Genomic DNA, 17,489 nt, shown 5'->3' with positions numbered 1-17,489 from the left:
GAATCCATGGAAGAATCCATGGATCCATGGACCCAACCTGCAGCTGGTGGTAATGGTGTGGAGACTGTTTTCTTGACACACACGGGGCCATGAGTACATAGTAATCCAGTCACTAGATCTGAATTTCTTGGAGATTTGCAGCATGGATATGTACAAAATGTGTAATTCAATCATGTTAGTTTGTACCCTAAAGCAATGTATCCAAAACCTTGTGGAATCCAGGTCATGTGGGATTAGTCTTAGAGCAAATGAATGTGTTTACCCAGTATTAGATTGTTTCTAATAAAGTGGCCGGTGAGTTTATCCATGAAAATTGATTAGAGGATCATGTATACATCTTTGCACATGGGCCACATTTATTGTTGGTCTTCCAGAGAGTTATTAAGCAGGTTCTGGGCTTAACTGATTGTTCACTTGAGCAGGATAAATGATTAAAAGTGTACATTTGTTCACTTATTGAACTGAAGACAAATGCTTACTGTAGTTTTATATAAGTCCTAGGCAGTGCTTTTAGGAACATTTTGTTATATACATTTTTTCAACAGAAAAGTCAATTTTGTACAGTTTAAGAAATTGGTGTATATATACATACACACATTTATTTAGAAAATACATATTATCTATATATAATAGTTGCTTCAGTATCCAGCATACTTTCAATTTGGTTGTTCACATTGTGCATCTCTTATTTAGTATTTTCTAAATAAATGTGTGTATGTATATATACACCAATTTCTTAAACTGTACAAAATTGACTTTTCTGTTGAAAAAATGTATTATCTATATATAATAGTTGCTTCAGTATCCAGCATACTTTCAATTTGGTTGTTCACATTGTGCATCTCTATGTATTATGTTTTCTTCTGAATACATACACATGGCATGTATTTCTAACACTTATAATGTCTGTAAGCACTCTGGTGTATGTTTTTAAAGATATCAGAAATTGACATCTGTTATAAAATGAGTATTAAATCGGTTCATCTTGGCTTTGCAATTTGTGTGTTTCCATCTTCATAGCTTTATGTTCATTTTCTTCTTTCTCATCCGGTTCCAGCTCGTTGTTTTCCTTAAACTGGGCTTCGATCTCAGCAGGATCGATGTAGGTGTAGAAATAAGCCATTATTGAAAAGATTACGCACACTGCCACTAGCAGAGAAGCAAACAGCACATACTCGGCCCACTGTAAAAACAACACGTACAAAAACACAAACATAAACAACACAGTGTTAAATAAATAGTCTTAAAAGTAAGAAATTACATTATACTTTTTAACTTTATTTTACATACTACATAGCTGTAATGTACATGTTACAGCATGTATTTTTCTGAATATAATACCTTGTCAGGGATTTTTGCCAGCTCTGCGACAATCAGCACAATAATGTTTCCCACAGCCACAGTCAAGAGCCAGCCAGCTTGCAGCATTGCCTTCATGTTACTGGGGGCCTGTAGTGCAGGAGAAATCATTCAGTTTATAATGAAGAATGTTTTTTACATCTAGGTTTCTCTAAAGCTAATTTGTAACAAGGGCTTTTTCTAAGCACTGTACAAATCAAACTGAATTTTTCTCTGATATTCTTAGAATATGGATTCAGCATATTTACAGACTAGTGCCAACATTTCAATTACAGTAGAACCTCATTTGAAGATACCTATATCTTGTTGTGAATACATGAATTTAGTCATACTACTGTTAAACAAAAAAGTGTAATGAGTTTTGGGTGATCTGCTATAGTACCTGTGAGTAGGAGAATTCCAGGCCAGTGATGGAGAACACCATTTCTCCTGCAGTTATAAGGAAATACTGAGGGATCTGAAGGGCCATGTGCACAGTATTGGGCTGAATATCTTCCACTCTCACTACAGAGCCACCACACTACACATACACACCAAAGATACACTTGTTAGTTTACACACAATTGGTAACGTGGCACATTATTTTAGTTTCATATTTATTTTAATAGCCACCAGGATACATACATTAAATGTTAGGAAGTAATTAGATCACAGTATTTTAAAAGCGTGTGAACACATTCAAAACTACATTTATTTCTAACTATGTAAAAAACATAGGATGTTTTCACAAAGTTATTTTTCTCAATCCTGTTGAAGTCAGAAATGCATCTACGTAACTGGCCTTAATAGATGACTTCTTTCTGTACATTGCACTATATTTATCCGGGTTTGGGACCGGCACAGAAATCACTGGCTTGCAACCCCTGTGGCTAGATTGCTTTTCTGCTCAACACAATTGTAAAAAGATGTTATATGACTTACTATAGCCATCCTGTTACTGTAGCTAGCTGATTCATCTTGTTACCTGTCTGGCCGTTCTTCTCTGACCTCTCTTATCAACAAGGCATTTATGACCACATTTACATTTACTGAAGCTGTTGACCTTCATGATTTTACGTGAACACTCTATAAAGAGATTCTTGTGGGCTGTTTAGAGTTCATTTATAGTGTTTATATGTGCACATAAATGCAGAGTCACTGTGTGAAAACACCCCAAGCTCATGGTGTATATTTCAGAGTCATTTAAGAATAACAAACTTGATTACACACATTTTCAATCCAGGTCATTGTGCTGGGGATTAGGAAGGTGTAAGCTCCTCCAAACCCAAAGTGTGTAGAGAACTGACATGACTGAGCACCATCGGTGATGGTGAACGTCTGACTGATGGGAGAAAATACGCAGCATGAGATTTCCTGTCTGGATAACATTAATATTTCTTATAGACATTTTCAAATATGAGAAATAACTAAATAGGTGAACTTACGACCCCTGTGAATAGAGTGTGTTGTTTGAAATAGCTGATGGTTCGATGAGTGCAAAATCTGAAACATTCAGTGCACTATTCATACCATTCACAAATCTGTTTACACATGTAAAAAAAAAAAAAAAGCTAAATTTTAGTAGACTTTCATGAATATTTCCCACATATACAGAACAAAGTAAACAAAAAAATTGTATATGGCACTACAGTATAACAGTAAGCCATCACATTATGTGTAATAGACCTACAAACAGTTAACCTGTTAAAGATATTTAAGACTCCACTGACCTGACTGCATTGTTGCCTTGCTCTGGTTTGACAGTTAAATCGTTTGTCTAAGAGAGGAGATTATTTCACTTCACTTCAATTTAGAATTTATCTATTTATCTCATAAGAAAAGGAAAACAATGACTTAATTCTTACCAGATACATGGCATCAGGAATAGTGGGAATGATGAGAGTTTGACGTTTTCCTAAACTCAGGGTGAAGTTTTCACTGATCACAGGATTTGTATTCAAAGATATTTTAATGTCTGGATTGTCAAATGTCATGTAGTCCTTACTGGCCTGTAGTGAACATAAAGAGAAGGCTGCAAGTACATTTTAGACACAATATGGCAAAAAGTATGTAGACATCTCATTATCACACCATCTGTGGTTCTTCCCCACATTGTTACCAAAGTGTTAGCGTGTAATTGTATAGAATGTCTTTGTGTATATATATATGTGTGTGCATTTTGTTTGTGCATGAGTGTGTTTTACCTGCAGGGATCCAAGCATAAGATATGTGTGGGAAGAGATGTTGACTTGGAGCTGAGCATTTCCCATGTTAATTACCTTCAGCTGGGTTTGTGTAGAGGAAGGTAAAACTGGCAGTGTTTTCTGAATAGAAAAATCTACATCATTAAATTGAAACTAAACATATAAAAACAAAACAGGATCATTAAAACATACTGTAAGTATTTTTATATACAGGACATCCTATATTAAGGCTGTAGTAGCTCAGTGTGTTCCTTTCTAATGACAGTAAACAATAGAAATGACATTTACTCACATCAATCTCAAGCTGGACCAGAGCTGCAGACACGAAAGCCATGGCAGCTAAAAACAGCCCGACAGTCATTCTCTTCAAAGGACTGTGGGAAAAGTTTGAACATTTACACTACAGAACAAAAGCTCAGAAGCAACAATAATTGCTTAAATAATCCAAAAAGCTTTCTTTCTTCTTCTTAGAAATTATGTGTTTCTGTTCATAACATAAAAGGGATTGACTAAATAAACTGCAATGTCAAACTACCTTTGCCCTATACACAGAGTGTGTTAAATAATGAATTTATAAATAAGTAGTATTAATAATGAATAATATTTACTGTCAATGATCATGTTAACCTTATCAGTCAATGAAGAGTGAAAAGCCTTTTACACATACTGTATAGTACACTCATAAGAGTTCTTTGGTTTGTCTCTCAGGGGAAACCTCAAAAGCTCTGTGTGCAACAGTCAGTTTCCTTTCCAGGAAAGGAAATCATTGGTCATTAACTATAATAAGATTCTTTTTAATAGCGTACATTATCTTAACAGTATATCACTATTAATGGAATGTCTGGTTAGAAAAAACAAATTTTGGTTAGACTTGGTTTGCTTAAGATTTATAACCTTTGTTCTTATATTTATGCTTCTTCTCTATTATTACTATGCCAAGGCAAATTCATGTACATGTAAACCCTACAGTACCTGGCAATAAACCTGGATTTGATTAAACCTAAAACCTTAATGAATAAAACCAGAGAACACTTTTGGATCTAAATGAGAATTCATTAATGGTTTCGTCTTCTATAACCACTTTATTTTTATCACGATCTGAAACCAGAGAATCCAAAAGAATCTCACATAACGTCCTCATAACTGACAACACCCAGAATTTGGACCAGGAACCCTGGAGCTATGAAGCAGCAATGATAACCATTAAATCACCATCTCACCCATAAGTACATTTTATTTAATCACAATGATTTCCTTCACTTTTTTGTTCTGCAATCAGTGTTAAAATCAATAGTTTAACATTATTTTCAGTCTCTTACGTGAAGTTGAGGCCACACTTTTTGATGAGGGGATAAACAATTCTGTCCATGACAGGCACCATTGTGAGAATCAAAATGGGGTTCACTGTCTGCACAATACAAAGAAATGAACAAAAGTGTAAAATGATTTGAATATGCATTCATCTCAGTCACACTGTGTTCTGGTCCGGTAGAGAAACCATCACCGACCTGCATCTGATCCGGCTGCAGAATCAGTGTTCCCTTTAGGTACGAAAAGAAATAAAACATCACCATGAAATGCTATTAAAAGTAGCAGGAATATTAATTGGTGAACAAGGAAGCTCAATTTGGGTTATTAATTAAAAAACTCACAAATGTCCCATCCATAGTGGTGGCTTGGAGGGTCCAGCGGGAGCCCTGTGGACCAAATCACAGCAATACATTTATTGACAGATTTTCAGCAAAACATTATAGATAATTAACTGTTTAATACACAAACCATCATACACATGTAACCAGATGGTGATTTAGGACCTTTATTTCTATGATTCTTATTTCTTTGTAAATTACAGAAAAGAAAAAGAAAACGGGTCCCTTTAAGTGCGTGCATGTGACGACATCGCCTGGGCGAGCGCGGTGCACGTCGGACAGGAGAAAGGACGAGGGAAAGTTTTGCATGTGCTGCTGTACATGTGTGTTGTGTTCCGTTTATCGGGTTTTTGCGCTGGATTGTGTGTCTTGTGTCTTTCGGTGAGTGAAGATCATCTTACAAAGAGGTTTCATTTAAAGTACAGAGTTATTTGGCCGTGTGTATGCGTGTGCGGATGCCTATGTGGACCGGTGCAGCAAATTAGCACGAAGCTAACTCACCTGGTGTACCTGGGGCCTGTTGTTCTGGAAAGATCCGCGTGTGTGTTTCAAAAGTGAGTAATGTTTTTGTTTAAAATGTATATTGTTTAAACTATACATGAATGAGTCTTGTTTGAGGTTTAAGGTGGTGTTATTGTGAAACATGTTTTGTTTTCTTTCACAGTACTGCCACTACCGTATTACTTTGGATATCACTTTTGTGATTACCTTTTGTTATTACTTTTATGATTTTGGTTATTTATTTTATTTGTTTATTGCTAAATACATTAAGATTGATCACAGGTGATTTGTATATCACGATTTGAACCGATAATTAATTTGGATAGTTAATTTTATTTCTGTTTTTCATTTCGTGACCCTTTGTAGGGCTGATTCTCTGTCTCAAACACACTTTCGGGAATAAAAGAAACCCATTGTATTTGTTGGTCCTGTTCATCATTTCCAGCGGCCACAAATTTGGTACCAGGAGTGGGGTATTCCAAGAGACTTTAGAGAATTGAGTTTTTATTTTGTATACAGTGCAATAAGCAATACGGTAGTGGTGAAGACCAGATGGAGGATTCCTGGAGGCTGGGAAAAGCGGTTTTGTGAAGAGGAGTGTCGCCGAAGTCCTGTGGGAGCGTATTAGAGACTTTCAAGAGACTTTGAGAACAGTGACATCATATTAAAGGGACATTCGGACATGTATCCTTTGCATAACTGTGTATGAAGATTTGTAAGGACTGAGTTTTCACAATGTCAGAACCAGATGATACTACTTGTGGAATTGACTGGTCAGCACGAATTAGAGATCTGCAAAGCAAACATGATGAAACGATGGCAGCAATTTCAGCACTAAATCAGAGAGCTGTTGTGTATGTCCCGAGAGAGAGACACATAGTGCCATTCTGCGGTGACATAGAAAAAGATGGAAGGTCAGTCGATGATTTTATAGAGGAAGTGGAGAGGGTGCTGCGTGCTAGGCACCAGTCTGACCAAGATCAGTATGATTTTGTTATCTCTCTGTTAAGAGGCACAGCTCTGAAGGAAGTGCGCTTGAGTGGTACTGATGATGACCAGGTTACAGATCTTTTTGAATACCTTCGAGAAGCATTTAGAGACAGACGTAGCACACCACAGCCCTTATAGTTTTTTCAGTCGTAGACAGTTGGAGGGTCAAAATCTAAGAGACTTTTCGCATGCCTTGGCTCAAGCCCTCAGCTTGGTTACGAAATGTTCCCTTGATGCTGTTGCAGAAGAGAGGAAGGTGCTAAGGGACCAGTTCGTAGAGGGGGTCCGGGATGCCTCTCTGAGGAGAGAGCTTCGCAAGTTTGTAAGAGACCACCCTAAGAGTACAATGATAGATGTTCGAGAGGAGGCACAACTGTGGGCCTTAGAAGAACCTCCAGCAGGTTTGAAGACCAGTAAATCTCGGTGTAGTGCTATTGTGGCACAGTGTTCAGCACTTAGGGTACCAGAAACTAAGGGCATCACTCTTGAACATGTCCTAGAGGCAGTAGCTGAGCAAGGTAAAGCAATTAGTGAATTGACCCAAGCGGTAAAGAACCTGGCTGTGCAAAGCAGCAACACCAGAGTAGAAACCTATAGGCCTAAAGTACCCCCAAATTTTACAGATGATGGACAACCAATATGTTTCTGTTGTCAGATTGCTGGGCATGTAGCAAGGAACTGCCCTCAGAAACAAAGTGTTTGAGCAGCTAAGCATATGCCCGCTGAAATTCAGGGAAACGGGAACCCCCGGTTGTTGTGAGTCGGGCAATTAGGGGGCGACATGCAGACTCAAAAGACTTGCCAGCGTCCTGTGATCAGTGGTTGCAACGGGCTGTCGGAACGTGTCCGGTGGTCGGGCTTGTGATTGGTGGTGTCAGTACACAGGCCTTACTGGACACAGGCAGTCAGGTAAGCACCATTTCTGAGCAGTACTTTTGAGACTATTTATGTGGTAAAGATAATGACATGCTTTCTATGGCTGGTCTGTTAAAGCTTACAGCTGCTAATGGGATTCTGACTGGAGACATGTTTTCCAGCAGGCACAGACTTGTGTTGTAGATAGGAAATCTGTTCTACGGGTAGCTGGGAAATGGCCAGAACGAATACCTGCTGAGTCTGTGGTGACAATCACAGCCACAGGGTTCAATAGAGGTGATGGCGGCCCTAGGTTGCTGGAACCCCTCAGCACTCCGCTGCCAGGTGACTTGGTAGTCGTACCCACACTGGTTGACCTAAACAGCCCTGGTATACCAATTAAAATTGTGAATCTTTCTCAGGAGGATGTGTGGCTGTCACCTAGGACCCAGCTGGGTATCCTGTCAAAGGTAGAGTGTGTAGACAGTGCGCAGCAGTGTCAGGTAAAATTTCAACGAATCTCAGCTGACATTGAACAAGTGACTCTGAATGTAAAAGATGAGCATAGTAGGAACAGAGTGGAGGCAGTCTTGGAAAAGGTTGATGTTGGAGGCAATGAGTATGAGCAAGTTCAGTTCAGGTCGTTGTTAACCAAGTATATTGATGTATTTGCGGAAGATGATAAAGACCTTGTTTATACGGACAGGGTCAAACACGAGATTCTTGTAACTGATGAGGAGCCTGTTACACAGCCCTACTGTCGTATCTCGCCTAATCAGTACCGTGAAGTAAAAGAACACATCTCACAGTTGGTAAGAAAGGGTGTTATACAAGAGAGTAATAGCGCTTATGCGTCGCCAATCGTACTGGTGCGTAAGGCAGACGGTAGCATCAGGCTATGTGTAGATTACCGCAACCTAAATCGGAAAACCAAGAGAGATGCGTTTCCTCTCCCGTGGATTGATGAAAGCTTTGATGCTTTGCGGGGAGCATGCTATTTCTCCACAATCGATCTAGCAAGTGGTTATCATCAGGTGGCAATGGCAGAAGGGGACAGGCATAAGACCGCCTTTTCACTCCCTTTTGGTCTATATGAATATTTACGTATGCCGTTTGGGGTCTGCAATGGACCCGCAACCTTCCAGAGGTTTATGCAAAGCCACAATGAATGACCTAGTATTTCAGATTTTGCTAGTATACCTGGATGATATCTTGGTGTATTCTTCCACTTTCCAGGAGCATATGACTAGGCTGGAGACTGTGCTCAGGAGATTGCAAGAGACAGGACTTAAAGTCAAGTTGGAGAAGTGCCATTTTCTTCAGTCAAGTGTTGTGTTCTTAGGGCATCAAATATCCAGGGAGGGCATAGGCACAGACCCTCAGAAAGTGGCAGTTGTTAAACAATGGCAGGTTCCCTCCACTCTCAAGGAGTTGAGATCATTCATTGGGTTCTGTAGTTACTATAGATGATTTATTCAGGGCTTTTCTAAAATAGCTGGTCCCCTACACGATGTGGTGAATGCATGTTTGAACCAGGGAAGTCCTAGCAAAGCTAATGCCTTGTTGAGAAGCTTGTGGACTGAAGAATGTCAAACTGCATTTGACGGCCTTAAAGATAAGCTTACAAGCGCACCTGTTTTAGGGTTAGCAGACCTTACGAAACATTTCATTGTAGAGACGGTCGCAAGCAGTCATGGGTTAGGCGCTGTTTTGTATCAGCTACAGGGGGGTGTAAAACGTGTGATTGCCTTTGCAAGCCGCCGTTTAAGAGACACTGAGAAAAATGACAGAAATTACAGTAGCATGAAACTTGAACTCCTCGCTCTGAAGTGGGCCGTTACGGAGAAGTTTTGTGGTTATCTGTTGGGGTCCAGGTTTACGGTAATCACTGACAATAATCCTTTGTGTCACTTGGAAACTGCCCGCTTGGGGGTGATTGAGCAAAGTTGGATTTCCCAATTATCTGTCTTTGATGTACAGTACCGTCCGGGGCATCAGAATACAGCTGCTGACTCACTCTCTAGGCAGACTTTTGCAGGGGAGCCTGAGCCTGTATTGGAGGATGCAGAATATGATGAATGTGTAGCCATTTGTGGTAGGATCAACCGTGGTACAGACCTGGACTTGGCACTTGTTACTGCGGGGTTGTGTAGTTGTAAAGTGCGGCAAATCCGGGATCTGCAGTCCAATGCTGAGAGGTGTAATGACCTGAATCAGGAAAATACGCCTACCTTTCCGGGCTATTCAGTTGATGAGTTGCGTAGTTTTCAACAGCAGGATCCGGTGTTCAGTGTATTTAAGCAGTTCTGGGATCAAAAGAAGAGACCCAATGGTTAGACACTGAAAACTCTACTGAAACCAGTTAGGTTACTTCTGAGATACTGGGACAATATCAAGGAGCGTAGGGGCCTACTGTATTGGGTTAGTGAGGAAACCAGGTATGGAGAATGCTATCAGTTCCTTTTATCTTCCAGTTTAAAGAAGTCAGTCCTAGAATCTGTACACGATTCTATGGGCCATCAAGGTATTGAGCGTACCTTGCTGTTGTTGAGGCGTAGATGTTTTTGGATAGGGATGCAAAAGGATGTGGAGGCGTGGATCAAAAATTGCCAATGCTGTGTGATGACTAAGTTACCACAGCCAAAGGTTCTGCCTCCTATGAAAGCGTTCCTGGCTTCTAGGCCACTGGAGGTAATTGCTGTTGACTTCACTGTGTTAGAACCTGCGTCAGATGGTAGAGAGAACATTCTCATTGTTACAGACATTTTTACAAAGTTCACACAGGCATTCCCGACCCGAGACCAGAAAGCAGACACAACAGCTAAGGTGCTGCTCTGAGAGTGGTTTATGAAATACGGCGTACCTGAGCGTCTGCATTCAGATCAAGGTCGTAACTTTGAGAGTGAAGTGGTGGCTGAGCTCTGTAAACTCTACGGGGTGAAAAAGAGCCGCACCACTCCAAACCACCCTACCGGAAACGCGCAGTGTGAGCGGTTCAACAGGACGCTCCACGACCTGCTTCGCACTGTGCCTGCTGAAAAGAAGCGCTGATGGCCAGAATACTTACCCGAACGCGTTTATGCATATAATGCAACGACGACTGGCTATTTGCCATATTATCTACTGTTTGGGGTAGAGCCTTACTTGCCAGTAGATGCCCTGTTAGGACAGGAACAGATTTCTGACAAGCATGATTGGTTGGTGGTTCACCAGAAGCTTCTGAATGATGCACATGCACGAGCTAGGGAATATGCTGAACAGAAGGCTGCAGAACATTGCCTTGCAGAAAGATTGAGTATATTGCCCAGAGATTAAAGTTGGAGAGTTGCTGTATCCGAGAAACAGACTGTTAGGTCGCCATAAAATCCAAGATGCTTGGAGTCCAACAGTGTATCGGGTAGTCGAGGTTGTTAACAGCACCAACACAGTGGAGCCATTAGAGGGTGGGCCTACCAAGAGAGTTAACAGGGTTGACATTCAGCGTTGTGTGACTCTGCCTACTCCTGCACCCAGGAGACTGAGGAAGGGTACAGGGGAAAGGTCTAAGCCTGTCGGAGAAGTTGGTTTTGAGGTGTTGAACGAGGGTGTATTTGTGATGGTGGAGAAGTCTCCTACAGATACTGTGCAGGCTATCGTTCCTGAGTCTGTTGGTGCACCAGATATGGACCACAGTGCTAGGATGGAACCTAGTGTAGATATGGTAAATTCAGACCCTGGTAGTGCTGTACTAGCATCCACTGAGTCAATGGAGGTTGAAGACATTCCAGTGGCAGCTGCTAGAGCATCAACCCTGCCAGTTGCTGCACCACGCAGATGTAGTATGAGGCCTAATGCTGGACAGCATTACAATTTGTATCATGAACCTAGGTCTGTCAGTAGTACTTTAACTCCTGCAGCGGTTTCACAGATATTGGATGAGTTGAGTTCTGTTTTGTTTCGTGAAGCTGTTAAAGAAGTTAAGAATACTCTGAGCATAGCTGAGGAATCGAGGATGATTACCTGGTGCAGGGGAGAATGTAACCAGATGGTGATTTAGGACCCTTATTTCTTATTTCTTTGTAAATTACAGAAAAGAAAAAGAAAACGGGTCCCTTTAAGTGCGTGCATGTGACTACATCGCCTGGGCGAGCGCGGTGCACGTCGGACGGGAGAAAGCACGAGGGAAAGTTTTGCATGTGCTGCTGTACATGTGTGTTGTGTTCCGTTTATCGGGTTTTTGCGCTGGATTGTGTGTCTTGTGCAATATGTGCCGATTTCGGTGAGTAAAGATCATCTTACAAAGAGGTTTCATTTAACGTACCGAGTTATTTGGCCGTGTGTATGCGTGTGCGGATGCCTATGTGGACCGGTGCAGCAAATTAGCACGAAGCTAACTCACCTGGTGTACCTGGGGCCTGTTGTTCTGGAAAGATCCGCGTGTGTTTTTCAAAAGTGAGTAATGTTTTTGTTTAAAATGTATATTGTTTAAACTATACATAAATGAGTCTTGTTTGAGGTTTAAGGTGGTGTTATTGTGAAACATGTTTTGTTTTCTTTCTTTTCTTTCTTTTCACTGCCACTACCATATTTCTTTGGATATTACTTTGTGTTTTACTTTGTGTATTACTTTGGGTATTACTTTTGTGATTACTCTTGTGATTACCTTTTGTTATTACTTTTATGATTTTGGATATTGATTTTAATTGTTTATTGCTAAATACATTAAGATTGATCACAGGTGATTTGTATATCACGATTTGAACCGATAATTAAGTTGGATAGTGAATTTTATTTCTGTTTATCATTTCGTGACCCTTTGTAGGGCTGATTCTCTGTCTCAAACACACTTTCGGGAATAAAAGAACCCCATTGTATTTGTTGGTCCTGTGCATCATTTCCACCGGCCACACACACAAGTGATCAAAAAAAAAAAAGTAAAGTCTCTACTGAGGTAAAAAAAAAAAAAAAGATCAAGTAATTTCAACATCAATATCAATAGCCAGCTGTCAAAATACAAACTGCCAAAACAATTAGGTAAAGCAAATATAGCAAGAAAGTAAATGTCAGTAAGGTGTTACTGTTACCTTTTGGTCAAATAGGGTCCAGAACATTGGGAGTGGGATGTAGAGGAAAAGCACTTTGAGCACCATTTTAATTTGAACAATGAGTAGTTTCTGTAGCACAAAGGACAGAGAAAAGTGTCACAAAATTTTAGGAATGGTAGCTAAAGAATAAAATAATGAACAACAGAGTGGTGCTGTGTAAAAGGATTCTAGCACCATAAAGTTGATTATTTTCCAACAATCGCATGACGTGAAATGCTTTATTCCTCTTATACCTGAAATGCTTTATTTCTCAACATTCACATTTGCTTAATTAATTTCAGGGCATCAATTTCATAATTTATTAGTTGATAGCTAGATTTAATGTTTTGAAATGTTCATGGACTAATGAAAGTTAGTTACTAACAGCTCTAAACTTGTTGTTTTAGCATGGTTAGAACAAAGCCATTTATCCTGAAGACTTAAAACAAACAGTTACATCTTCACCTCTAAAGAATGATAAGGAAACGTCTCCTCACAGAAAGCTTCAGCATATCAACAATACATGCATTTGTTGTTGATTTCTTTTGCTCTGTTTTTGTGGAGCATCTGCCATACACGTCCTTTTATAAAATAGTACTAAAAAAGACATTCTTAGACATATTAGAACAAATGCATTCAATATGCACTTCACCTTCAGGCCAATCACAATGAAGAAGTCAGCAATGCTGTAGTGTAACAAGACATATTGTTGTGAGAGTAGGAAGAAGGTGTGGCACTGATAAGTGGGAGAATGAAATAAACATGGTAATGTAAAGAAAGAAGATTAGGAACCTACATCATATCTCTCTTCAGCCCAGTCCAGCCAGTGCTCCTTCTTTGGTAATTTACTGTTACGGTATTTGTAGCGGTTCTTAATAGCAAACTAGGAAGAGAACGTATGCTGACTTATTAAAAACATTCAGGTAATGAATCAAAAGATTTGAGGATTTTTGAGGCTAGTTTTTGTCTATGCTAGTAGTAGAAACATTGAATTCTCTTACCCCAATGCATTTAGACACTTGCAGCATAATGTTACCCTTGGGTGCAGCTTTAACATACATTCCACTGCCAGCAATGAACACAACTGCAGATATAGAGAACACACCTGATTTTAGCCTTTCTGGGGATTTGTCCGTACACAATTAGCTTTTACTCTGTGAGTGAGATTTTTTCAGGTCTCTGAATATAAAAAACAAACGTATATATTTTACTGTTCAATCACACTAAGAAACTCACCCAGAGATATCACCATGAGGGCTGCAGGAACACCAAAAGCCAGTGGGTAGCATTTCTGTTTAGTGTGAATGCCACACTCCTGACCTGTGCACAGTTTTGCACAAACTCATATGTTATAATGAGGACAAAAAGGCAGCGTTAATGATTTTATTTTGCACCTGAATGTGTTATACCTCGTAGTATGGGGGTGATGAGTGTGGAGAGGAGACTGCCTGCATTAATACACAGGTAAAACACAGAGAAGAACGTACTTCGCTGCCTCGCCTGAAAAAAAAAAAACGAGAAAAAAATAAAAGCAGTTAATTAGTCTGTACTAAGCATACAATCACGTCTTAATATATACTGTAAATGTAGATTAAATCTTTTAGTGTATTGAAAGAAGGTGTATATTAATGGTCAAACCTGGTGGTCTTCAAACTGATCTCCTCCGAATGCAGACACACAGGGTTTGATGCCACCTGTACCAAGCGCAGTGAGGATCAGTCCTACCATAGCCAAGGCACTTTAAAAGGGAAAACAAAACAAGAAGTAAATAAATAGCAATTAACAGGTTACAATGGTACAAATGATGTAATAGGAAGGCTGCCACTTACACATGCACTGCTGTATTGTCTGGTGTGCCATCTCTGTCTTTGTCAGTCATGTCATGAATAGCACTGACTGCCATGGTTATCTGGCCAATGGCATAGACAATGGACAGATAGATGATGGTTCTACATGGGGAAGTAGACAGGACAGATTGGAAATACTTTCACTACTGGTTATTGTGTAGTCTTAATGCATCTTGAGTTTATTAAGGAAATCCCAAACTAAAAATGTTTAAACAGGCACTCACTTAAACTTTCCAAGCCAGGAGTCGGCCACTATGGCACCTAGTATAGGAGTCAGGAAGCACAGGGCCACAAACGCGTGATAGATGGAGGTGGCAAGATCATTATCCCAACGCAGGAAGTACCTGAAGTACAGCACCAGCACCGCTAAGAGGAAAACATACACACACACACACACACACACACACACAGGCACACACATGTTTCTGTCACTCACTATCTGTTTGAAATTATTTTTATTCCAATAACTGACTGTACATTTTGCTGTTCTCTTACTGCGCATTCCATTATAGGAGAATCTCTCACAAAACTCGTTGACAACAATGAAAAAAATACTGACTGGATAACCACAGCATTCTGTGCTCTACACACACACACACACACACACACACACACACACACACACACACACACACACACACAAACATTATTGCATTTAAAATGTATCATTGAAACACAACCTGCTGCAACTTCATATATCATTTAATTTAGCAGAATATATTTCAATTAATTTATTTATTATAAATTAAATTTATTTAATATAAGTAAAATCTACAATATAAAACAGGTTCCCAACTAACCTGCACTAAATTTTCTCAGCTAACTAACAACTCTTCCTGCTATGACTTGGATGTGTTAGTGCAGAAGATTCACTCAAATGTGTAGGACAGAAGTTACTCCACAATCAGGGGTGTAAAGTTTTACTGTAAATAAATATGTGTTGTCCAGCAGATGGCAGCTGAGCTCTGATAAAAGTGAGACACAGTTCCTCCCATTTCACTGGTGAAGGTACAATGAGCTTTCCAAGATCTAGTACTATTTTCTGTTTTTGTTGTTTTTGTTGTTTTTTGTTTGTTTGTTTTTTAAGTAAATCCTGAGACTGAAGCCAACTTGATTAGTTACTCCATTTTATTTAATAGATACTGCATGGAATTAAATATAGGTATTCTCAAAGTAAACACAAGCACTTTAAAGATATAAAACATAAATATTTCATTTTCAATTGCTTAATGTATTGCAACCAACATGGTAAATGATGTTTCAGGTGTCATACCACATATTTACTGCACTTAGTATATCACTATAACTTAACCTTACTGCAGGTCACAGTTTTATAGAAATCTGAATCAGTGTACAGACATTTATTAGATAAAGCTCTACAGGTCTTAAACATCTGACTAAACACAATATCTCCATTAAGATTAATTAAAAATTATAAATAAATATCTTAGATAGTTTAGAATACAAAATGTTGTTAGTTTGAGTAAAGGACGTTTCTGACCTTCTTTGGTTTCTTATCATCGTTCTTCTCTTTGTCTGTCAAATCAATAAGATTTATCTACATCAGTATCATTACATCAGATACGTTAAATACAAGTCACAGTAATAATAAAGAATAATGCTACATGATCTTACCTGCCATGGTAGCGTGTGTGTTCTTCTGAGCTGCAGTGGACAAAAAAACCTGTGTGAGAGAGAGAATATATAACAGTTGAAATAAGTGAGGAGAGGAAAAAAGACAGCAGCAAAATGTGCAATAGGAAAGAAACGCCCAGGGATTAAACACACTAGAGTAGTGCAGAAGGGCAGTGAGAAAGCTGTAGTAACTTCATGTCAAGTTATATCAAGTCAAGTAGCTTTTATTGTCATTTTGACACAATTATAGATGACGCAGTACACAGTGAAATGAAACCATTTCTCCAGGACAAAAATGACATATAAAGTTACATAAAACAAGACAAAAAACAACATGTCCTAGCCACATTAAGTGCAACATGTACAACATATTGCAACACTGTGAGACAAGGACAGTGAAAACAGACAATACAAAACAATACAAGACAAATACACAAAGTACACAGAATAGCGCTGAGTGGTGTGCATACTGTGTTATAAAGTACACTGTGCAACATGTGAAGTTTAGATCGAGTTTAAAGTCATGTGGTGCTTAGATGATCTTAAAAAAAAGGCTTGTTGGATTTTGTTGAATTCCGTGGAACAGAGATGGAGTAAAATGGGCGAGGGAAGTGAAAGACTACAGACCACACTAACAGAAATTTGCAGGAGTGTTATAACATGAACACAATTGGGGTCAATGTTCAGGCAGATATGAACAATTTTACTCTTTCACTAAGGCACTGTGTGGAATCATTATGCTTTACAACTCCATGATTATGATGTGTAGATGAATTATAGACTTGTACAACAACATTAATGATAATGGGTGTCGTCACATGTGGGGAATGAAGTTTATTCAGGAAAGTTCTTAAATTTCCCCAGGATGAATGAATGAATGAATGAAGAAAGAAAGAAAGAAAGAAAGAAAGAAAGAAAGAAAGAAAGAAAGAAAGAGAAAGTAAGTGTAAGGAATTCTAATCCGTTGCTTGGACAGGTTAACCCTCTTTCATCTGCCGCCTGGGCAGGATAACCTAAAATTCAGCCTCTCACACCTCTGCTTGGTTTCTGTTCTCCACAAGGCTTTGGGGAAGTCTCAATGAAACACACACGAATCAGTCTTTCAAAGAGAAGTTCCAAAGTTTATTAGGAAAAGCAGGAATATATAGTCATACAAGAAGAGGGAGGGTGTAGTGAGTATGTGTTGGTATGTGCGTGCACCAATGAAGTCAGACCTTATAGGGATATAAACCTATACTTCCCTTAGTTCCTATAGTTGGTAACATAAAGAATGCTTATGGCAGGGTCACCTCTGGTAAGGCTAATTATAGTAGGGACAAGAGTGTGTCCGTGTGTTGAAGGGGGAGGGGGTGTGTGTGTGTATGTGTGTGTGTGTGAAACAGTCTGCAACATTACCAGAAAAGATTG

The 17,489-nt window shown here is 39.3% G+C and overlaps 1 protein-coding gene across 2 annotated transcripts; it reads right to left on the bottom strand.

Annotated features, from left to right (window-relative positions):
• Positions 1 to 559: 559 nt before the first annotated feature.
• LOC113654268 (solute carrier family 15 member 1-like) lies at positions 560 to 16,204 on the bottom strand. 2 transcript variants are annotated; one of them, XM_027164318.2, is made up of 23 exons: positions 16,083 to 16,203; positions 15,949 to 15,983; positions 14,943 to 15,030; positions 14,672 to 14,813; positions 14,430 to 14,549; positions 14,239 to 14,338; positions 14,010 to 14,100; positions 13,837 to 13,920; positions 13,602 to 13,684; positions 13,397 to 13,483; positions 12,601 to 12,690; positions 5,195 to 5,239; positions 5,051 to 5,083; positions 4,862 to 4,950; positions 3,835 to 3,916; positions 3,543 to 3,662; positions 3,204 to 3,347; positions 3,069 to 3,115; positions 2,784 to 2,879; positions 2,569 to 2,680; positions 1,742 to 1,879; positions 1,342 to 1,449; positions 560 to 1,183 (listed from the first exon to the last, which is right to left on the bottom strand). In XM_027164318.2, exons 1-23 carry the CDS (start codon positions 16,087 to 16,089, stop codon positions 971 to 973), a joined length of 2,154 nt encoding a protein of 717 aa, XP_027020119.1. In that variant the 5' UTR covers positions 16,090 to 16,203; the 3' UTR covers positions 560 to 970. The 2 variants fall into 2 exon arrangements, with proteins under 2 accessions (XP_027020119.1, XP_047670999.1); XM_047815043.1 differs by having other exon boundaries at positions 14,672 to 15,030; positions 16,083 to 16,204.
• Between the last annotated feature and the right edge of the window lie 1,285 nt (positions 16,205 to 17,489).

This window comes from Tachysurus fulvidraco, chromosome 6 (genome assembly GCF_022655615.1).
Source record: "Tachysurus fulvidraco isolate hzauxx_2018 chromosome 6, HZAU_PFXX_2.0, whole genome shotgun sequence".
Lineage (NCBI taxonomy): Eukaryota > Metazoa > Chordata > Actinopteri > Siluriformes > Bagridae > Tachysurus > Tachysurus fulvidraco.
Note: the sequence above shows the minus strand (reverse complement) of the source record. Positions and strands in the feature narration are given on the sequence as shown.

Coding starts and splice junctions, on each gene's coding strand:
- LOC113654268 (XM_047815043.1), bottom strand. Junction 3,348..3,542: donor TTATGCTTGGATCCCTGCAG/GTAAAACACACT, acceptor TGTTCACTACAG/GCCAGTAAGGACTACATGAC. Junction 1,184..1,341: donor TGGCAAAAATCCCTGACAAG/GTATTATATTCA, acceptor TTGTTTTTACAG/TGGGCCGAGTATGTGCTGTT.